General features: G+C 46.9%; 1 protein-coding gene across 4 annotated transcripts in view; it reads left to right on the forward strand.

The window, feature by feature from the left end:
* LOC137863664 (gamma-aminobutyric acid receptor subunit alpha-3-like) overlaps positions 1 to 23,929 on the forward strand; it is a 90,816-nt gene that overhangs the window by 59,966 nt on the left and 6,921 nt on the right. For all 4 annotated transcript variants that reach the window (XM_068697014.1, XM_068697015.1, XM_068697013.1 and 1 more), the window contains 5 exons: positions 863 to 1,083; positions 10,328 to 10,410; positions 13,309 to 13,452; positions 14,705 to 14,857; positions 17,686 to 17,897. In XM_068697014.1, coding sequence (XP_068553115.1) covers positions 863 to 1,083; positions 10,328 to 10,410; positions 13,309 to 13,452; positions 14,705 to 14,857; positions 17,686 to 17,897 — 813 coding nt within the window. The remainder of the gene's footprint in view (positions 1 to 862; positions 1,084 to 10,327; positions 10,411 to 13,308; positions 13,453 to 14,704; positions 14,858 to 17,685; positions 17,898 to 23,929) is intronic.

A 23,929-nucleotide genomic window follows, 5' to 3' on the forward strand; every position in this document is an offset into this window, starting at 1 on the left:
GTAACTGCTGAAGTTATATTTCTCCAGCACCCCCTTCAACATTATGTTGTTACTGAAGGCTGAGGTGTATTTGGTGTTTATTTTTCTGGCTTTCTCCTTGGATGGCAAAAATCCATTTTGTCAGTAACACTGAGAAACTGTGAGCTGTCTCTAGCTGCAGGATTTCAAAGAAATAGCTTCTAATTGCCCCAGCTGGAAATAAGCCTAGGAAATGGGTTTCTACATTAGAAAGAAAAAAAGAAAAGCAAAAAAAAAAAAAAAAAAAAAAAGAAAAAGAAAAAGAAAAAAAAAGGGAAAGAAAGAAAACAGAAGTCACTGAATCTTGTATAATGACAAGTTTATGTGGTCTTTGATTCAATGTTTTGCTGGAGATGTTCTGGTGAACAAAAGAACATTAAAATGATGTCCTGAAACTTTATTTGTATGTTTGTTTTAGGAATAGGAGTAGAATTACAGGCATCCTTGCCCACTTGCACATCATGGGACTTCATTTTTGCCTGTTCAAACTCCCACACAGCAGCACACAATGGTCCTCTCTGCTGTGACGTCTGGATAGAGGTGCAGCAGTGCGTCCCCAGGACTAACTGCTTTGCACTGCAGGCTGAATTGCAGCTTGTCTGCAGTCTGTCACAAACACTGAGACGCAGGTTTTGGCATCACATGTAAAACACTTTCCAAAACGCAGCAAACGCTTGTGATCCTTCACAGTTTTCTCCCCTTCTCGTTGCATCAGGCTTCTTATCAACTGAGGACTGCCCAAACAGAACCTGCTCAATGATCGAAGATGTTCACCGTTTCTTGAAGCACTTCGATGAGGAGTTAAGTAATACAAGACTTATTTTTCTCTCCTTTCTCCACAAAGGAATACACCATTGATGTATTTTTCCGGCAGTCCTGGAGAGACGAGAGGCTGAAGTTTGATGGTCCCATGAAGATACTCCCCCTGAACAACCTGCTGGCCAGTAAGATCTGGACCCCTGACACCTTCTTCCACAACGGGAAAAAATCTGTCGCCCACAACATGACAACACCCAACAAGCTGCTGCGCCTGGTGGACAACGGCACCCTCCTGTACACCATGAGGTAAGCTCGTGCCATGGCATTCCGGGTCCCCGCACACACGAGAGTCCCATGCAGGCAGGTTTGGATCTGTACTTTAAGCAATTTCTTTGCCACCAAAGTGATTTTTGTTCCTGATCTCTGATGGGATATGAAGTCAGGTTTTTGGTAACAGCAGAAAAACTTTAGGATGGGAGAATTTGGCATTCTCCAGCAGCTTGAGAGCAGCTCTGAATTTGTTAGCATATTACTCCAGAACCCTCCAAAAGATCTAACAAGATCTAACAAGCTGGGGCCTTCCTTCCAGGCACAGGTTGCTGTTGGGGAACCATGCCTGGGGGATCATGGATGTTTCAAGAACAGCCCTGGTACATACACTTGCCACTAAACTGCAACAGGCAGAGAACGTGGAGGAATAACTTTGGGTTAATTGTATGTTAGTTCAGGAATTACTGAGTTGTTCCTGTATGCTTGGAAGCTATTCACCCATGTAACTAAAGTTTGCCACCTGGGGTTGATGTACTAATCTGCCTTCCAAGGTAAATGGACCTATAAATGAAACAGCAAGCTACTCAGAGATGCAGAAGAATGGTACTGAGTTGTTTATGGCAAGGTGTAAATCCTTGTTTTCAAAAATTATTTTCTGTGCCTCCATCTTCAAGCCAACCCAAACTAATAACACGCTTCATTGTGGATGCTGTGTGCCGAGATGCTGCACTTTCACCTCTGCTGTTCGAGGACCAGACAGGATTTCATCTCTTCATAGCTGAGCTGGCTGTGAATCTACACAGTGTCAGCAAGTTTTACAGCCTACATTGATAAACAATGCTCTGCTCTTGTGCAGCACTTCTCAAATATGAGCTAATCCTGCCAGTGCCCTGGGGGTGGAGGTCTCTGAACATCAGTGATCTCACGTTACTGAGGCAGATGGGGTAAATGAAGGGAGAAGCCCAATTTGACTTAAGGGCTCAGCTCTGCTCCTGGCTGTCTGACCTGCATGTCAGATGACTAACACTCCCCCAGTTTGTATCCCTGTCTGACTGCAAAGCATTATAGGAGCTACTGGCATAAAGCAGCAAAAAAGGACCCAATTTCAGGGCATTTATATCATTTCACTTGTTCTTTATTTAGCAAATAACCATTACCTTCAGCAAGTTTTGTGTGACTGGGGAAGTATTGAATTTGCTCTTTCGTTTAGAGCTGGGAAGGTGCCAGGGTGCCAGCATCACGAGGCTCTTGGGAATGAGCTTCTCAGAGGGAGTGGAGTCACAGGGCGTTTTACATAAATTCAACACATCCTTCAGTGTAGCCGTCTCCCAGGGAAGGAGGGGGGACAAAGGAGACCACAAAGGGACCTACCTTTGTTTCTGCTTTTGCCCCCCGTAAATGTACTTCCAAGTCTTTGCAGGAGGTGAAGAGCCCACTCAGAGATACCCAAAGGTGAGGACTGGATATGTCATGTTGTATTGCTCAGTACCAGGAGGCATAGTGCATGTAGACTTCTTGCTTGTCCAGCAGAGCTTGTTACTTGCAAACTTTCCCAATAGCATGTGTGAAACTATTCCAGTGCGGCCCCAAGCAGTGTTGGACCAGCCTGGTGCTGGAGATGTGGTCAGAGCTGGCCAGAAAGGCATCTGGAAAGCACAGCTCTGCACAGAACAGTGTCCTAGGGATGAAGCAGGTTTTATATCGTTTTTTGATTTGCTGTTTGATACATGCAGGACAGGATCTCTGTCACAGCACAGCTGATGATTGTTCTTCTCCCTGCTGCTGGAGAAAAAGCTCACTCAGGGCCACACAGGGTCTTTTGGGTGGGAGCTCAGAAAGAAGAAGATGTAAGGGCACAGGCTGCGCAGCGTGTGATCAGGCTGAGGCTCAGAGACCAGACCTGGCTCTGCCATGGGCTTGTAGATACTCACAGGCACCTCAGTTCCTCTGTAAAACGATGGTGATGGCATTGCCCTCCCTCGTTAGGTGCTTTGAAACCTCCTCCCAGGAAAGGGCTGGAAGAAGTCTCATTTTATGTTGTGCTTCCTTCATCCCAGACTAGCTCCAAGTGGCACACACGTGTGTCCTTCTGAAAGGAGGGAGCAGGAAGGCAGTCTCAGCCACACAGAGCTGCCATCCAGCCAGGTGCAAATCCCCAAGGCCCACACTGTGCTGCTGACTGGGGAGTGAGTTTTGACCTCCATCAGCTTTTCCCAGCACTGTCAGGGCTGCGTGCTGCCTGTCCCATGCAGTCGCTTGCAGGCTCAGTCAAGGCTGGTGCATTGCCATGCGGTTTGACTCCTGAGACGTATCTTCCTCCTTTACCTTGTACCAGCCAATATCCTTGAGGGATCAGCTCTGCTGATGTGCAATTAGAGGCATGTCTCTTGCTATTTATCCTGCCGTGAAAGCCCACTTCTCTTAGTCAAGGCTTACATTTATAGATGAAGTTGCTCTGGTGGAACAGCAACTCTGACACATGCATCCAGCAAAATTACACCAGTGTGACAATATTTATGGCTCCTGGAGAGAGCCTCTTTATCACTGACCTGAGCTTCGAGGAGCTGCACACCAGCTGTAGCTGGGCGTCCAGAGATTTCCCTTAGTCACATCACAGCGCAGATCCCTTAGGCACCATGGTTCAGACATCTGATCCCTGACTCAGGCCTTGGCACCTGGGTGACAAGATGGCCTTTGTGACCGCAGCACAAAATTGTATTTCTCTCTTCCCTTCCTTCTGGCTGCTGAGCAACGGACAGGATTACTGATCCTCCTGCCTCTTCCCTGCTGCTCTGGCTGCCGTAGAGAGTGCAGGGAACACAGCTTTGTCATGTAGCCCTGCCTCTGCTGTCTTGTTTTTGGAGCTCCTACAAGATCTAAGTAGCTCACAAAAGCCCAGTTAAGGCCTCAAAGCTCTGGTGTCTGAGCTGAACACAACAAACCGGGGATTGCACGTGGATTTACATAAGGTACAGACAAAAACTCAGCTGCTGCAGCAATCTCTGGATGTAATCTCTGGCTCAAATTGTGTGGGGCACATCGATAATGTTCTGGTTCTTCCTGGCCTTGAAACATGAAAATAGCAAAAGCTTGATGCTGTGCCGATGGGATTCAACTTTGTGAATCCAGGTTTTAAAGAGCTCTTCTACTTTTCACAGGCACTGTCAGAGTGGCGTGTTGAGGCTTTGTGGTTATTGTCAGAGTGTTTCCCAGACAATATGTGCTCAAGTTATGCACTCAGAGGATGTTTTCTTTAACTGCCAGGCTGACACATTCAACTGCATGCCCAAAGACTTTGCCTGAAGAACCAGTATTGCTGAAGACAATGTAAAGTCTTCAGCTGCAGTGCACGAGCACCTGGAAAGGACAAGTGCAGCCCTGTGTGAGGTGGAGGCAGAGCGTTAGGGAAAGATGGGCACAAGGGCACCCAGGGCACGTGGAGCCCCAACGAGGTGGTTGAGCCCTAGATAACAAGCCCCATACCTGCTGCAGCATGCTTAGGGGGTTGTGACTCCCAGGCTGCTGTTTGAAATTGCAGTCTTGCAGGATCTCTCCCAGCAAAAGCTTTGGGTTGCTTTACCGCCTGTTTTTTGTTTTAACCCCTGGGTAATTTGTGATAACTGGAGGCTGCATCTTGCAAAACCCTCCTGTACAGTAGAGGTGCAACCATATTTCTCCCTTCTGCAAGAGGAGTAGCTCAGGCATCCCAGAACCAGCTCCTCTGCATAGTACAGAGCTGCAGCTATTTGGCTTCACCCTACCTTGTGCTTGGTGTAGGCAACAGCATAAAGGGACCCAAGCAGACCAAGTTACACTGCTGAGCACACAAGCCCCTGAATAGATGAGGTGAGATGTTATGAGTCAGTTTGAAGCTTCTCCCTTCCATACAGTTTCCTGAGTGGATCCAAAGGCAGAAACGACCTATTTTCCAGGTTTGCTTTTATGCAGGCACACTTTCGTAAGGAAGCTGTCCCAGGAGGGAGAAATCTTCAGGGATCGCCTTATCTCCCTGCATTTCTGCCATCATGGGCTGAAATCTCCGGGGGATGGCTGCAAAGTGAGTTCTGTGTTTTCAGATCCAGCACAAGGATCCTAGAAAAAAACTTGGCTTTCAAACTCAAACCCCAGCAATTAAACCTAACCTAGATTTGCACACAGCCCAAACCGCAAACACTACCTATTCATCCTGACTGTGGTTATTAACAAACCTCCTGGAGGAGAAATCAGGACAAAACTCAAGCAATCTCCCCGGCATAAACAAAGTTGGCTCCGCTGTGCGGGGTGCTGTCATGTTTTTGGAGCACACATACACCGAGGGATTATTGCCTTTTGCGTCCCAGAAATTGGACCGAGGCTCTCCCTCATCCTGCAGCACGAGGCAGAGGCAGGTAGCGACGGGGGCTCTAATGACACATCAAAGGCTCTGCTAAGCTGCCGGTAACCATGAGAACGCAGCTGAAGAGGTTTGTTGTACCGCCAGCCCTGGGAGAGGTATGTTTAGCCTGATTCACGCTTCTTGCCATTGTGTTGAGCAGTTCAAAGGGCTCCCCGTGACTTTAAAGAGGAAAAACATGGCTTCTCCACTGGATGTTCTACTTTTGGTGCTGCTGTGGCAGCAAAGCAAAGGAAAGCACAAGGAGTTGGTGATTTCATCCCAAGACAGGTTTGCAGAAGTTGTTGTTAGTGACTGGGATGGATGAGCCAAAGGATACAGCAGCTGGATGATGTGTTTGCTGGCAGTTTGGCTATTTTTTCACATGCTGCCGAGGCTTTGCAGTGGCATTTCAGGGCTCAGATGTCCAGACCTGAACAGGACACCAGGGCAATGAAGCAAACCTCTGTGGCTATCTGGCCATGAGCTCTCTTGTACGGGGTCAGGGGCAAAGATGAGAATTTCTGTAACAGGCTCTTTAGCACAAACACCACGGAGGCAGTGGTAATTGTCTGGGAAGCGAGGTACATTCCTCTTAGCCTGACATTTTGACGTTTCATTAGGCAAAGCATATGGTGCTGAGGAGCCCTCTTCCAGCAACGGGAGGCTGTGGGGAGAGCTGGGGGGATGAAAGAGGAATACAGGCACTTCCTCAGCGGTGATTGATGCCACAGCTCACCTAATGCTGCTGCTAATTAGTGCTCTGAACGATGAGTGTGTGCGAGAGAGGCTGCAGGAGAAGAGGGCACAGCAAAGGGGAGTGAAGGATAGCTGAGGGACGTGGGGGTAAGGAGGAGCAATAGTGCGTGGGACAGAGCACCTTGGGGCCAGCAGACACGGGGCAAAGGCAAAGAGGTTTCAGGCCAAGGAGAATAGCTGTGAGGGGGAATGCCCGTGCTCCATTTCTTTTCAGCAAGGAAGCTGACTGCCTTCACGTGTTATCCATGAATGTGCTGACTTCAGGCTGGTTGAAATTGCTGAACCACGCTCATCTCGCCGGGATGATACGGCATTTTGCTTTTATTTAATTTCAGGAGACTTAAAAAAAAAAAAAAAAGATAAAAAAAGACCCAGCTTCTTCAGTTGTGGGTGGAGGAGGTGGTGGATTAGGTTGCTTTTTTCAGTAGTTTGTTGATATATTTATTGTGTTCTGTTGTTGCTTACTGGCTCAGCTAATAAGACACACTTCAGATTTAAATTATGACTGCTGCTTTCCCACACAGCCACGGAGTCATCTGGCATTGTTATAAAGTTGTGTCCTTCTCTTGATGACAGTTGCTCTTGTTGGCCATGGCCTGGAGTGGGCAGTTGGGTATGGCCAAGGCCAGCTTGTGCCCACCTGGTCTCTGCTGCTGTCCTGGCCCCCTCTGAGGCTCTTTCTGGCTGCTCTAAATGGCACTCAGCAACCGGACCCACAATCTGTGGTCCCTTGAGCTGTCCATGTTCAGCTTTATCCCTAGTAGCTGTTAATCACAGCCAAAATTTGCAGCCAGAACAGTGGATGAAAAAGGCCATTCTGTTTTGGGGCAGTTCAGGATAAATCAGAAGGAAAGCACTGACTAGAAGAAGGCTTTTGGAAAAGCCGACTTTGTGAACACCCAGCTAAGAGCTTTTTGAAGTGATAAAGCAGTTAGTGAAGCCATGGCAGCAATGGGAAGGTTAAAAGGAAGAGTCTTGTGTGGCCTCCTGAGGGAAACAGGTGGAATGCTAAATTTTGCATGCAGACGCATCAACATTTCCTTTATGCAAGTGACAGTGACAAATACTAGAAGCAAAAAGTCCACTGCAGTTGGAAAGGAAACAGAAATAATTGAGTGGTAAAATCAGTGAGGATATGCTTGACATGCTTACAAACAACAAAGCTCCCCAGGTAAATTCCAAGCTGGAAAAAAGAAAGCATCACTCAAGAAACAGAACAGGAGGAGCAAGACTGTTTAACTTACGCCTTGCTACCAGGTTTTTATACCCACTTCTTGAAACCTTAATCTTCACCCACATTATAAAAAAGCAACATCAAAGTGAAAGAGCAGTTGGTGGTGGCATTTGGTCCCCAGCAGAAAGTCATTGCAGCAATGTGCTCATAGGCTTGTTGAAATTAGTAAGTCTTGGCTGACGTCCTAAAGCTCAGCCCTGCTTTTCTCTCATGTAAGGGCACGTATGTTCAGCGCAGAGGTGAAAATGAGATCAGCAGGTCAGAGGAAGATTTGCTTTCAAGGAAGCAATGTTGTCCACACAGTTGTTGTGGGGTAGGCTGAGAAAGCCAAGCTGGGGCCAGACAAAATGAAAGTAGGAATGTCATTATCCGTTCTTTCAGTAGAACAATTCCCACAGACATGGTGGTCACCAGCCCCTACTCAGCAAGGATTCACAGACAAGGTAAGGTCCTTGGTCTCTTGTGCACTCAAAAGCCTAAATGCAGCCTCTGAAGCGTGGTAGCTGTAAACCACCAGCTCTGGGAGAGGACAGCAAGGAGAGACTTGCTCAGAACATGCACGGGTTTTGTACTTCCCCATAAGCACCTCCTGGCCTCCTCTACTAGACGTGGAGTCTGTCTGTGCAGACACGTTAAACCCCTTCTGACTAACGTGGCCAGAGTATGGAGCATCGTATCAGTCATGGCTGGGCTGAGAGCCCTTGAGACCCAGCAGCAAATGTGACCTTAACAATCCACACGGGGTGTATGGGGCCACATCCTGCTGAGACCTGTTTACCAGAACTGAGCCCGTCCTGCCTGTGGGAGCTGCTGTTTTTATAGTTGTCCCTGGCTGGATGTGCCTGGTGGAGATGGGGCAGTTGTACCTGGCTCTGGAAAATGTCAGAAAAAAAATATTTGCTGCTGTCGCATTATAGAGCAGGGAGGTATCACTGAAACACGGTGGGGATGGATGCAGAAGACATGCAGGAAACCACTTTCCTCACCTGTTTCCTTTGCAATCTCATGCAAGAAAACCCAAAGGCTGGGTTTGCAGGGTTTGAAACCCCTGCTGTGGGGGCTTCTCGTCACACAGGAGGGTTTTGGCCACCCAGCTCTACCCCATTGAGGTTATGTCAGCTTCCAGCTCTGCTCCTCTGCTTCTTGATTTAACACCTCTGCCTGGCTGAGGATGCCAGCTTTTGCAGCTCCTCGAAAAGGAACTGAACTGATGATACTGGATGTGGCTCCAAAATCACGAGGTTCGTTCCCTCGCGGTGGCAGAGCAAACTTCATCGCTGGAGGGGAGTTTCCAGGATACAGCAGCTGACGTGGAGCAGCTCTGCAGGAATCTGCTGCTGCTGCCCTCCCTGGCACAAAGCTCGTGTCCTGCCTGCCGCAGCACCATCTGCTGCCTGCGGCCACCATCGCCGCTGCCGCCTCCATCCTCTCTGGAGGCCCCAAGCCATGCTGCCACTCTTATGCTTCCTTACAGAGGTACTTGGAGTGATTTGGGAAGTGTTTGCTGTCATCCAGCAGGACTCTTTGATGATAACTTTAAAAAAGTCCTTCTTTTTTTTTCCTTTTTCTTCTTTCTCTTTTTTTTTTTTCTTTTTTTTTTTCCCCCTAGAATCATTTAAGGCTTGCTCCTGTGAAAACAAAATCCTTTTTTTTTTTTAACTTTCTTTTTTCTCTATTTTTTTTTCCTCTCTTGTCTTTTTTTCTTCTTTTCTTTTATTTTTTTGCTAGGAAAAATCTGAACCCTCTATTATTTTTGAGGTTTGTCTTGCATTTGACAAAGCCTTAATATTTCCTGTGGAGAATAACTGACCTGAACATATCCCATTGGTTAAAAGGCCATTTTCCAGCTAAAGGAAAATGTCTTGATGGAAGGTTTCCACCGTGCCTCTTGACCTGTGTTTTCCACAAGCCACCTTCAGCCTTCAGTCTGTGCACTTGCCCTTTGCACCCACCCCTTGCTCCCATCACGGATTATTTGTTCCTTGTTATTTTTCTGAGCCATCAGAAGCGGGTCCATTTTGACAAAACTGCTCCTCCAGAGGAGATCATATTAGAAGTCTCCGGGGAAGCCATCTGTTCTGGCTCTCCCTCCTAGTCCGCAGGCTTTTCGGTACTTCAAGGAGGAAGAAGAAGAGTTCAGAGCTTCCTTTTTTAGAGCCTTTTATAACGGATCCTTTCATGCCTGGCCCCATGTTCTGCAGCGTGCTGTGATTATGCTTGCGCCTCCCTGATGAAACCACTTAGTGATGAGGCATCCCGCTGGGATTTGGTGGATGCACTGAGCACAAAAGCAGTCCAGCACTCCTGCCAGCATCCCCGGGATGGGCACTTCTACATCTGCCTGTGTGCGTCCTCTGCAATGCCACCGCCACGGGAGGTGGGCTGTGGTGCCCCACACGCACTGCGGCCTTGTGCCCTGCAGTGCCACCTGCGACCTCCTGGCTCTCACTTTGCTCAGCATGCCCCTTAATTCTTTGGCTTTGGTGAATAATCTGCCAGCCCTTGGCTCCTCCCAGCCCATCGGGAAGAAATGGCCGTGTTAGGTGTCCCTGGAAGCCCTTCCTTCTGCTTTCCAGCACCATCCATGAGGTGTCCCCTGGCACCTGGCGTTAATGAGCTCTCTGCACAGCGCAGAAGCAAACACAAGTCCTGGCCTTTGGCAGATTTTCTGATTGCACTGAGTGGATAAAGATGAACTCAGTCAATAGTGCTGAGTTCAAAAAATGGGAAAGGCAGCCAGATCTGCATGCCTTCTGCTCTCTCCACAGCTGATGGCCTTCTGCCTGAAGACCTAGGAGTTAGGGACCACGTTGAGGCCTTTGATGGATGCGGTGTAAAGATGTCATGGCAGAAGGGCCAGGTGGGAGCTTCTGCAGCCGTGTGTTTCTGATCATGCCCTGTGTTTTGTCTTGTAGGCTAACAATTCATGCCGAGTGCCCCATGCACCTGGAGGACTTCCCAATGGATGTGCATGCTTGCCCACTGAAATTTGGGAGCTGTAAGTACCTCGATCAGCCCCTGTAAGGTGGTAGCTTCAGAGATAAAGAACAGTCCTTCGCGTGGCCAGTGTCTTCCATGATTTTATTAATGGTGTTATTAATTGTAGCATAGTTGCTAATGGTAACATGACTAAAAATTTGTTTCTGGTATCTCAAACACAATTCCTGCCATCATCACAAATGAGCAGGGAGCAAATCTGTGGTTAAATCTGTGGAAAGTGAAAGAATTTGATTGACACCAGAAGAAATCATGTTTATCATGTGCATCTGCCCCTCTGTCTTCTGACAAAATACATCCATGAAGCTGGATTGTTCAAAACTTCTAAAAAGAAGTATTTTCTCAATTTTAATTTCTTCTATTAAATGTAGAACTCATTGCCACAAGACATAACTAAGGCCAGTAAATTAGCAAGCCTTAGAGAAGGATGAATTATTAATGTTAATTGACCTTGTGAGGAGGGATATAAAATCTCATACCTCAGGCCTAAACTTTGGGATTATTACAAGACTTTCAGGAAGGCAGATTACTCTATATCTAATTACTTTCTTGGTGAGGAAAAGAGACTAATGTGCATATTCCTGCTGGAACACCCTTTGGGGTTCTTCTGGGCATTTTTTTACTGATTTGCCCTTTAAATGATGGGAGTTTTGACACAAGCAGCTCAGAAAGCTGCCCTTGATTAATGTTACTATGAATATTTCTAAAGCACCCATTTGCATAGCATGTGAGTTCACCTCTCTTATGTTGGAGTAGGATTAAATCACTGTTTGCACCAAAAAGCTTCCCATAGCTGGAAGCTGCTCATTTGCAAGAAGCTTAATGTGGTTCAGATTCTGTAAGTACAAGGGCAGTGCTAGTGCCAGACGTGCTGTTCAAAGGATAGCCAAATTTGCCTTGGTGACAAGTGATCCCTCAAGCTGAATGGCTTATCAGAGGCCTCCTGTCCCTGTGCCACAGTGGCATGCACCCCGAGTGGGAAAGCAGAGAGCTTGCAGGAGAAGTAGGGTGATCAGCCACTTCAGAGAGCCACAGTTGCCCAAGTGCACACCATGTGCTCACTTCATTCCTTGTGCCAGAAGTGTAGTGAAGGTGATGGCTTTACCTCTCCCCACTATCCCTAGAGATAAATGAGCACAGCAGAGAACAACTGTTTCTAAGCCAGTCATAGGAGATTTGTATAGCAGCTGAGACTAGGAAAGCAGAAGATGTTGCTAGACTTATCAGCTCCACTAAGTGTTACAGAACTGTCCTTGGATTGGACTAGACTGCATTGCAAGTGGGTCATTGAACAGAACTAAAACAGATTCCTGGCATTAAATAGGTTCCAATTATCCGTGCCGTGGCTACATGACAGCAGGTATAACAGGACAACTAGATGAGAAGAAACCTGCACTTTCACGTATGAAGGAAAGTGGATGTAACTGAAAATGTGGACAGGTTTCCTCTGCAGACTGAGAGTGGTGGTGGGAGAACCGTGACTGCCAGAGCAGAAGGTGCTGTCCACCAGGGCAGAGGAGCACTGGCAGAGCTGTACAGACCTAAGCCTGAAGGAGGAAGGTGCTCTCCAGAAGCATGTGGAGAGATGGAAGGAGGAGCTGGAAAAGCAGTGTTGCACATCAGATGAGAAGTGCCAGTCTGCATCTGAAGTGCTTAAGCAGCACCGTGGCATGCTGAGCAACATTGGCTGATCATCAAAACCACTCCCCCTGCTTCACACAGTGCCTGCTTAGTGTTTAGCAGGTTTGCCAAAACCCACAGTGCAGGGATAACAATGGTTGTTTTTAAAAGATCAGAGAAATCTAGCTGTTTTAGGACACAATCATCCACAAGGCATGAGCTGAGAAATTTCCATAGTAGACTTGACCCAATGCTTGGCCTGACGCTAGCCAGAGATGTCTTAATATCTTAATACAAGAAGCTGGTGGTAAAAATGAATGAAAAACACTTGTTAAAATGACTTTGCAGATAGTGAACTTTGTTTTTGCCTAGAAAATTACTGCAGAGTGGGCCTGGACAGGAAGCTTGAGCATTACGGAGAGTTGTAGCACCTAGTAGAACCTGGAGAAACTTAATTTCTAGATACTGGAGGACTGGCAACACTGAGAGAACAAGTGGGAAAGAGAGCAGTTATGGGAACAAGCAGGGTTTTGGTCACAAAGGCTTGTGAAGGTGATGGTGACCATGTGTGTTTTAGGGAGGTGTTGGGCAAGGATGGAGAGGGAAGCTTGCAAGTCGCTGGAAGGCTGCCCTGGCTGCGAGCCCAGCACTGCCCCTTGCAGCAGCTCAGCAGCACTTGCCTGCTGTCTTCTGCAACGTGCAGGCAGGCTCTTCCCAGCACTGCCCTGCAGGCATAGGGTTGCACAGTGCACAGAACACACTGGTGGGAGGGCACACCACCTCCAGGGCTGTGAGGCTGGGACAGCTGCACCTGAAGGTAAAGTTTTACATTTATTTATTTTAAACTAAACAACCTGAAATTCAACCCCATTTGTGTGTAACCCCTCTTGCCAGCTGCTGACCGCGTAACTGTCCCAGCCCTTGGCATGGCAGGGTGGTGTTCGTCCTGCTGCCCCAGCACCATGCTGGCCTGGATGCCTTCCTATTTTGCCTCTGCTTGGAGCCAGCCCTTGCAGAGCCACTGTGTCAAGGCGACAGCATTTTTCAGAGACATTGCTCTGCCCCTATCTTCCTTCCAGCTCCCTTCCCAAAACCCTTGTTCCCTTTTGCTCATTCAATTAGCAGTTGCTGAGCTGCCTTTGTCTCTGGCCATGCTTGGCTGTGCTCAGCCATGTGGCTCTGAGGAATGTACAGCAAGGAGGCTGCAGGCTACAGGCTAATTTTGGTATATTTTAGGTCAGCCAGAAGCACGAACTTCATTTTTCTTTCTCCTCTGCAGATGCCTACACAAAGACAGAGGTGATCTATACCTGGACTCTGGGGAAGGATAAATCAGTGGAAGTAGCAAAGGGTGGATCTCGCCTGAACCAGTATGACCTGCTGGGCCATGTCGTTGGGACAGAGATGGTTCGATCCAGCACAGGTACGTGTGGGACCATGACGAGATGTATGGGCTGAGCACACTGTCAGGCAAGACAGACTCATGGGCTTTGAGTGCCATGATTTTGCGTAATTATGCAGGCAGTACATGGAGGCGATGAGGACCATGGTGCTTCTCTAGCCCTGTGATGTTGGAGAATATGGCTGAGGACATCTGGGGCTGTGACCTTCAGGCACTGAGATGTTTAGCTTTTAGTGGGTTCTACGGAGAGAGCCTGATTACCTGTACCTTCTAGAAAACTGATTTCAAGCATCTAAAATGACCTGATGTGCAGAAAATTTGCCCCATCTTGCCCAGCTGGTCCTTGATACTGTAGACTCATTTGTCTTGGATCCCTTTTCAGCCTGTCAGGAGAGCATTGCGGGCAGGAGAGGTGAATGCAACATGATGTTGTGTGATTTTCACTGCATCTGCTTACACAAATATTATCACAGCTAATAGAAGATTCTTCCAAACAAATGTTTCCTCTGATTAATGACCAATATTAATCATCTTTCTCTCCCATCTGCTGCTCCTCCCTTTCTTTCTGAATTCAGGTACTGATAGTTTCTGTTATCTCGTGTGTTTCTCTCATCTTTCTTTTCTTCTTTGCCTTTTTTTTTTTTCCTTCTGTATGCACCAGTAATTCTCTCATTTGAGAATATTTCCTCTCTGGTGCACTTGATTTTAATAGTGTCTGTCTGTAACAACTCATATCACCTCCCTTGGGGAAATGTAGGGAGTCCAGAGGACTAAATGTCATAATATCTGGCCCATCTCTCTACTTAAGTTGTAGTAAAATGTACAGATGAATAACCTGAAATGGCAAGAAAGCTGCTAAAGGCTCCTGCATGTAATGACTTAGCAGAGCAACGCTCACAACAAAAAGGCACAATAACCCAGCGAAATATCCAAAGCTTTGGTGCATTGCTTTCAGTGAAGGAATAGGGTACTGGAGGAAAATAGAGACGGCTGCTCCTTTGGTCTACAGCCCAGACCTTTAATAACAGAACTTGCCCTGATTTTTTTTTGAGATAGTTAAAGTGAGGAGAGGCAAAATATTGTCAGGATTGTCAGAAAAAAAACAAAATCGTGCCATCCAGCACCAATAAAACTCACAGACTGGAATTTCATCTTGGAGTTTGCAAGTTTTCTCAGGACAGACTGTTGGTGTTTTGGAGAGGGACTGGTGCTCAGTCGGTGCCATCCTGGAGCACAGCGGTGGCTCTGTGTCTCTAACCGGCTGTCTCTGCAGGGGAGTACGTCGTCATGACCACACACTTCCACCTCAAGAGGAAGATCGGGTACTTCGTCATCCAGACCTACCTGCCCTGCATTATGACTGTCATCCTGTCCCAGGTCTCCTTCTGGCTCAACAGGGAGTCCGTCCCTGCCCGAACGGTTTTTGGTGAGTCTGGGAGCATGGTTTCTGGTCTGGTCAGGGGAGAAAGGCAAGCAATGGGAAATTGCTTTGTCCAGATTCACAGCACAGAGCAATTTGATGCATGCAACGAGCTCTTCACCTCCCCATCCCATCCATGCCTCCACCATCCCTTTGGTGGACAAGATCACCATGCTCCAGAGCCAGCTCCCCTTGCCCTGCTGGCCTGGGGGTTTGCAAGGCAGCTGGCACCAGGCTGATGGGGCTGGTGAGGTCTGGGTTTCCAAATACCAATGTCCATGCCCCATGCAAGGAGACGAGCTGAGGCAGTGTAGGCTGCTGCCTTACAGAGAGTTTCTGGCTCGTGACCCCAGTGGACGGTTTCTCCTTTCCTGGGATGCCTTATTAATACATAGCTGGCAGAAAAAGCTAAATTATCAAGAATCCTGCTCCAGCACACACAGGCTGCCACAAGTTGAGTCAGCGTGTCCTGCTTGGAGCACGGCTCAGAGGGGAAAATGATTCTTTGGGAAGAGAAAGGCTACAGAAAGAGGCAGGCTTCAGGGCTGGCTGGGAAACAAGGGGAGTAAGGACCAGCCATCAGAGCTGGTCTTCTCCAGCCTTGACTGGCATCAGTGAAGCCGCTGGCCATTTCCCATAATAGCTCTCAGTGTCTTTCCAGTGCTTCAATTTCCACAGAATCTCTGTAAAAATACTTCTGTCCATGTTTCTGCTACAAGCCAAGCCATAAATATTAACAGTAATCAAGGTATTGATCATCTAATTATATGCATTTGGCTGTGTCTGCTTATCTGTATGAGCTTTTGAGTTGAGGAGAGGGAGGGTACATGGGGAGGCATTTAATGCTCTACCTTTGAAGTTGCTAATGTGCCCCTGGTCAGACTCCACGGAACAGGATCCTGAGCTGCAGCAGTTTAACTGCACAGTAAATATTTTGTTATTATCTTCTTCAGCTGGTTTCAGACCCCCTCTCCGAAGCAAAGTGTCAGGCTGGCGTTGCACATGTATTAATAGCTTCAGCAAACACATAATAACAGAATTTCTCTGTGCTTTCCTGCCAAGACCTGGAGTTCAGGATCTATATTCCCAAACCATCACCCCACCATACCCCACTGCCAGGGGGCAGAGAGAGCCTTGGCACTGCAACAGGGAAAGGCTGGAGGGAGGATGCAGACCTGCACATCATAAAGTGGAGGATGTGAAGCTCTGCACCACCTCAAAGAGCGTTTCTTGAAAGAAACTCCTGCACCAGCTCTGGAGCACCTCTGCTTTCCCAATGCCTGGGCTGAGCCCTTCTATGAGGTTATTTGATTCCCTCTCATGTTACCCTGATATTTGCAATTAGACAGGTTTCCTCAAGTAGCAGCACAGATTCGTCAGGAAAAAGCTGATTGAAAAATTAAAAGCTACTTTTGTGAAAAATGTCTTCACTCCCAAATTGCTTTGCTTTGCTATTAAGAGAATAATGAGAACTCCAATTGTTTATTCTTTTTTTTTTTTTTTCCCTCTCAGAAAGTATTACCAACGATATTACTGAAACTCTTCAATTACCAGGAGTATAGCTTAAGGGAAGTGAAAATTAGTCAATATTTTTATAATGTTTTTAATGCATTTTTAATTGAAAAGCATATTATTGAGGAAAATGGATAGCAAGGGTTGCTTGCTTTAATGAAAAAAGCTTTAATAGGCATTTTGCTACAGATTATTTTAAAAGATAAATCCTTGTGACACTTTTTCTGGCAGCATGGGCCACTGATGGGTGCCTGGCCATGCAGGCAGGGCCTGCAGTCCCACAGTTCATCCATGTAGCCCACAAAACACTTCTTCCAGAATATTCTGAGATCTGCATTGTGAGAGTGGCCAGTTTCTGCTTCTCCATTAAATCCTAACTATTTAGCTGTACCTTATTATTGTTATTGTTGTTTTATTTTATTGCAGTAGCAACAAGAGGCTTCTCCACACCAGCCTCCATGTGAGGGAGCTAGGCTTAGAGTCAGGGAATTCACATATGAGGAATTAAACTCCCTGAATTAATGTGGGTGCTCAGCTTTGAGCTAGGACTCTTTTATAATGAGCAGAAATATATTCAGTGGAGTTTGGGTCAGATTCCTCTTACCTTAATGTGTGTGCCATTGTTTATATGAATTGCAGATATTTGGAACTGGCCCACAGAAGGCCTTGCAGTTGGCCCGACTCAAGCAGGGGTTGGACTAGTTGAGTTCCCTTTCAACCCAAACTTGTTTGTTATTCTGCAAATTGCACCATGGACTGGTGTGGCTAGGGGTCCCTTAATTACAGCACGTTGTGCTGGCTAGGGGTCCCTTAATTGCAGTGGGAACCTGGGCCACATAGCTTAGAGGACAGCTCCCAAAGGTATGTGACGGAAATGCCGGCTGTGTGTTTTGTGGGGAAAGTGAAGCACAAAGATGTGAAGTGGTTCACCAAAGCCTGGTTTAATGTCAGTGGCAGAGAGGGGAGCAAATTGCACTTCTTAAGCCTGGTCTGCTCCCTGCCCTCTGGGCAGTGGGGGTATTTTTCTGATATATCCCTTTTGTGGCCAAATCACTTTTGATATTGGTAGATCCATATGCAATGGAAGCACCTCGGGCAGGAGCCTGCTTTCTTCAATTCTTGTATCCCTGTCCATGTGTGTGGTGGACAAGTTGCCCCCCTTTCTCAAGGGGCCAGTACATCTGTGGGCCAGGCTGGTGTGACCCATGACAAGGTTTCTTGCAGGCTTTTCCCCTGAAAGGGCAGGGCACAAAGATGCTGGGGGTGGGTGAGTGCAAATGTATGGTCTGACAGCATCCTTGCCTCCTGCTGTGTTCCCACAGGTGTCACCACCGTCCTCACCATGACCACACTAAGCATCAGCGCAAGAAACTCGTTGCCTAAAGTGGCGTACGCGACGGCCATGGACTGGTTCATAGCCGTCTGTTACGCCTTTGTGTTTTCTGCGCTGATCGAATTTGCCACCGTCAACTACTTCACCAAGCGCAGCTGGGCTTGGGATGGCAAGAAGGTGCTGGAGGCCCAAGAGATGAAGGTGAGCCCCACGGCCAAGGCCGGGGATGGTGAAGAAACGCTGCACGAGAGAGCTGCGCTGGGACCAGGAGTGGGTAGCATGCAGCCCCACAGCACTCCGGGAGGCTGGGTGCTACTTACTGGGGTTCCCAGCTCAGGTCTCGACTGCAGCGGTTCTTGGGGAACGAGGGAGGAGGGCTGGTCACTGTGCTCAGCTGGTGAAAAACACCCAGAGCAGACTGCTCACCCTTCCCTGTGCCTTTCTGCATGACTGTTTGCAGGTGGGAATGAGAATACGTGCATGTTTTGCTCTTGCTCTGGTGGTGGTCTCCTTTCTTCTTTTCCCTCAAACCCATAAATGCCCCGCTCCATCTCTCCTGCATGCCACACAGTAAATTGGCAGTAAATTAGTGCCTGGCATCACCCACATTTCTCCTTCTGCTCAGGATCAGCCTCTCTGGCAGCATCCTTCCTGACAGCCATCACTAGCCCTGCCTGTGCCCCCTCCCTCCTGACTGATTTAATCTGGGCTGCGCAGAGAAATCGCTTACTGTAGCATGCTGCTCCTTGTTTATATTTATTGAATCAATTTGAAAATCACATTTGTCCTTGTTCTCGGTTCTGGAGCTTCTATATTTTTCTCCTTTGCATTTCAATGTGTTGTTTAAAATTGTTGTGGGGCTCTATGCAAATACCTGGCAGAACTGCAGTAACTTTTAGGAGGACGTCAGCCAGCCAATTCTCTGGTATGGAGGTCACAGCAGAAGAACGGAGGCTTTGTGGAAAACCATAGCCATCACTGGGTGCTGAATGCCTCTGTCTTGTGATTCTTGGACTCCTTCTATCCATTTGCTTTTGCAGCTGTGGTCTGAGCACCAGGCTCATGGCAGAAGGGCTCCAGAGGAGGACTGTTGGTTGTCTTCCACATCCATCATTAGCAATAGCACTAGCTGGGCCTCTAGAGATGAGAGGAATCTTTCTCAGGTCATTGGCATGAACAAAAAATCAGAGCAGGTCCTCAAAGCAACCCTATCCCTTTCAGGGATGGGTAAATCAGCACAAAGTCAGGATTCACAAAGCCTTGGGCAGTTATGTGAACTGAGCACAGCCAAAGAAGCAACAAAGGCTTAAAAGCTTCAATTTATGATAAAAGAAGCAGTTTCCTCGATTTATTTATTGACCCAGCACTGCAAAAGCAACCATGCTGAAGCAATAGGGTAAAAACAGGCAGAACGTTTGCACACATGGTAATTGAACAAGAAAACAAAGCAGGACTGGAAATGTTTCAGAGAAAGCGCTCCTTGGGAGAGTTTGCTGCAATTGGTGTCAGCCTGAAGAATTGCAATGGACTCCAAATTTGTGGATTCTTTTTCAAGCCAACCCTCTTCCTTATCTGATGCAAACTCAAAAGGCTAACCCACCCTGGTCTCTGCAGCTCAGAAGCTCTCACTCTACCTCATTCTCTCTATTTTGCTTTTATATATGCTGCAAACAATCACATCTGAAATCACGTATTCAAGGATAACATCCTGAACAGTCATGGACTTTCAGGGAGCTTGTGAATATGATGCGTCACCATATTTGCTTTCATCTCTATTCCACCGAATATTTCCAAGCAGTGAATTTGCTACGCAAGGAAGGTGCCACATTGGCTCAGTTCCAGCCTTTAATTAGCTCTTCTTGAAACAATTGACAAGCCAGGTGGTTGAAACCACTAAAGAAAGAGGAGGCAAAAGAATAACTATCGGCATTTTAAAGTGTTGATACCAGGAGTAAAACTGCCAGTGACAAGCCCAGGCTGAGCCTTGGTCTCTGGAGAGCCTTCCCCCAAGCCAAAAAGAATGTTCTTTATTGATGTGATGGCAAGGACCCTCATTCCAGGTTTGATTGTTTCCTTGCATGAACAAGAAAAAAAAAATAAATCAATAAATGTCAGCCCTGCCCTCACCTCAAATTCAGGCAGCAGCAATGCTTCCCATCCTATTTAAAAGAAATCCTTATTTTGCAAAAGCTGCGGGTTGCTGACAGGCACTCCCAGCATGTTCACTCTCTCGTGGCAGGTTCTATTCTTCCTTTGTCCCCTTCATCCATTCTACCAATTTAGATGGAGGATTCTGGGAGGCAAAGCAGTTTTTGGGTAGAACTTAACCATGATGGGTAGATCTTGGTGAAAACGTTAGGCCCAAACTTTCTATATGCTTTTCATATGTCTTTTTACCGAGGAAAATTCAATAAGGAGCATCCTTCAAACCTCTGTGTTGATACTATCATCCTTGAGTTTTCTTCCTTGTTTTTTGGAGGTGTCTGACATGCTTGCTGTTTGCACCAGGTAATGTATAGCATCTTAGTTTCAGTCCCCTCCTTCCAACAGAGCGGAGCTAGAACCAACCTTCATAGACCACAATTTTCAATCAAAGACTCACAGGGTGATTCAGACCCTTTTTTTCTGCCTCACTATGGTAAATATGTTTTAATGTGACTCTTTCCTTTGCTGACCATGCTCTGCAGCCCAGTCTTCTTTGTCCTGCTGCATTCACATTCATCTGTGGCTCCCCGTAGCACTGCAAAGGATTTATGTTTTCAACATCTTCACTAGGTTCCATGTAACATTCATTGACTCCATTTCACCCTATTTCTCTCCACGCTGTCCAAATGGTGTCTGGGGGTGATACAACCTCTGAGTTTTTGTCTGGAGATACAGAGAGTGTAAAATCATTGAGGTCAGCTCCACATTAGCAGAATGAAGAAGAGATGGGAGGGGTGAGTGATGCACTTGGAATACTGGGTTCAGTTTGGGCCTCTCACTACAAGAAAGATACTGAGCTGCCAGGAAGGAGGTGCAGAGAGCTCAGTCTCCAACAAACCATCAGCAGAACCAGTAGGTCCCCTAATTTCACATGTTCAGCCTTTAGCACCTCAACAGAGAGTCTGGGGCACAAGAATATGTAATGAAATGCTATTGTACTCCACTGTGTGTGTTTGTGGAAGAACTTGTCAGACTCCAGTATCTATCCAGGGACCATATTTATCTTCAGACCAGATTTCATAGCTTTTCCCTTGGGAGAGCAGCTCAGGAAGATAACTTTCTGCAGCAGCTTCAGTCTCCCTGAGCCTAAACTGGGACATAAAAACAAGAATAGCTTTTCAACATAGACATTTTAACTAGGCCAGTTTTTCCAGTGTAAATATGGGGTTTCCTCTTATTTTTCTGCTCCTTCTTTCTGATTCAATACAACATGGAACTCTTCATAGATAAGCGTGCCGGGTTATTAAAGCTGAGGGCTACTTTGCAGCTGACAGCAATAAGCAAGTTCTGCTTTATTTGATTGTCAAAACCTTGCCTAAAACATTTATTTATAAAGCACAGTCTAGTATCTTCAGGCTGAACCATTTTTTTTGACATCTCAGGAGCCTGTTTTCTTGCACGTGTGTGCTCTGATGAGAAACATGTACTTTGCTTGTTTAGCAAAGACTGCCCAGGCTCCCAGCACTGACCAGGGCAACTGTGGACAGCTAAAAAATGTCTCTGGTTGTAGGCTCCCAAGCCTCAGCACTACCTGAACAGCCTGATCGGAGGTCCAGAGAAGCCGAGCAGAATCTTGGGGGCCTCTGAATCACATTAATAGGAGCAGTTGCTTGCTGTCAACACCCACAGCATTCACTTTAGCCTGAATTTCCTCAATTTCAGCCTTCTGTTTTCAAGTGCCATTGGCTAGACAAGACAGATCCACTTTGCAAGCTCTGGGGCAGAAAAGCTAGCCAGGTTGAAAATGTCATGTCACTAATAGTCATCTTATTCACGTAACATGGCTGATTAATACTCAAATAATCACAGTGCACTTCAAATTACATTCTACAAACAACAAACAATGTTTTTCATTTCATTGCGTACTATTAATTATTTTATTACCTCCTGTAGCTATGTTAATAACTAATCATGCTAAAGCACATTTGAATGTTTTAGGTGAAACATCTTTAGTCCTTTGTTTGCTTCTTATCAGCTCTTTAGCAGGAAAAGTTCACCTGTGCAGGGGGTACCAGCTAACATGGCTCTAATGATTGCAGAAATCAGTCACACAGTTAATCATTAAAGATCATAACAACCTCTCCCATATTATCCGTAGAGGACTATGAATATGGTCTGATCAGTGGTTTAGTCAGATCCGGACTCTTCTAGACATTTAGACCTCCTTCTAAGAGCAGGTTAATTTCTGTAATTGCTGGAGTTGCTATGAGGCTGCATTCAGAGCTCTGATGTTACTGGAGAGGGGCTGAAAGATTGTGCAGAAGTCTGTTTTTTTAACATCCCACTGAAAATTGCTGTGGAAAATGCATTTCCTAAGGTAACCAGAAATATCCCTGGTGATTGTGGACACATTTACAACGGAAGTACAGCCTGAAATCTAAAGCCCTTGGAGTATCTCTGCAGGTCAGATGGTCAATCCAGCCTTTCTGGTTCTCAGGCTAGGATGCAGAGATGAACACATCCTGCTGGCTGTGCACTCTCCCTTTCTCCCAGCCCTTACTTTGCACGTGGTGTCTGCATGCCTACGTACATAGAAGACAGTGCCAAGCACCATTGGGAAATGACTGAATGAACATTATTTTGTGTTTCAGTTGCTTTTGAATGGAAAATGAGATAAGAAGTCACACCTTGTTCTGAGTTTAGATTTTAGATTCCCACTGTGAGTGATTGCTGTGTCTAGCTCTGACTCCTGGTGTAATTACAGCGGACACCACACAGACACACACAGGTGCTGGGATGTGTTGGGTGTCTGATAGCTGCACAGGAAGAGATTTAATTCAACAGGCATCTCCTGGTAGACCTAGATTGCTTCATACAATATGGCCTATGGTGCAGCTGGTCTCAAGTCCCTGACAACAACAGGAAGATCCCCGGGGTGGGGGAAACATCCATCATGACTCTCTAGCTCTGTCTTCCCATCCACTCATCTTCATTAACATCGGAACTGTCTGTCTTAAGCATCCTCCTTCATCCTTTAGTGCACCATGTCAAACGCAAGTGTGTCTTTTCCATTTCCTGTGCAAGCTCTCCACCCTCAGCAAGGACAGCTCTGCTCTCCCTGGAGCCCTGGGGGAGGGCTGCACTTTTCTCCCTTGATTTGCAGCAACCCTTAGATATGAAGGCAAGATGAAAGGCTCCCCTCTGCCCTTATAGCATCTGGAGTTCTGAAAACCAGAGCTACTGCAAATCTTTTCTGTCTGTTCTGTATCTTACCTGGGTAGGTCATGAGATGAACTAAAATATCCCAGAGGCGTTGTGGACGTCGTGACGTTAAATTCTGAGGTATTCCATGTGAGACGGTCAGGGCACTGAGGCAGTGTAAGATATGGCCTTTCAGTATCATGGTTCAAAAGCATTGCAGTGCTGTCACCCACATTCTTAAGGCCACTGGTTTTCTGCCTAAAAAAAAATATAAAAAAAAGCATCTGTGATGTCTCCTCCTCTCACCTGATCCAGGAAACAGACCAGCTACGCATAAAATCAAGTTCTTCCCCTAAGATGACCACACTGGGTCTCATGCTTTTCTAAAGAACGCGTTCCTGCTTCGTCTCTCCGTGGCTGAACCTTACATACAACAGAAAACAGAACGAGCTGAGGGAGAAGTCAAGGAGTCCGTGTGTAGTTTGAGCTTGCGTTTGCTTGTACTGGCCTAGCAATATACAGCACAAACTTGGCAGCACTCAGCCAGTCAAGGAGTCACCCATCTTGGGCAGCTACTGCTCAAGTGCAGCTGCACACACCATTTTATACCTCTGCTCTCATCTAAGAGGTTGCAAGGAGACTGTAAACCCAGCTGTGTGGCTTCAGTTATTTGGCTTGCAGCCATGCCTAACAACCAGCTGCCAGTCCAGGACCTCTGTGCTCCGTGCCAAGCTTACACGGAGCAGCCAGTGTAACTGAAGGAGACCCTAGACCTGCACATCCCACCGCTCCAGCTGCCCTCATGTGGCAGATGTCATGGGTTCTGGCCATCTTCTCACCACATCTTCCTTCCCTTCCACAATGCTGCCTTCTCGGTCTCTTGCTCC

The sequence above is a fragment of the Anas acuta genome, chromosome 13 (genome assembly GCF_963932015.1).
Source record: "Anas acuta chromosome 13, bAnaAcu1.1, whole genome shotgun sequence".
NCBI lineage: Eukaryota > Metazoa > Chordata > Aves > Anseriformes > Anatidae > Anas > Anas acuta.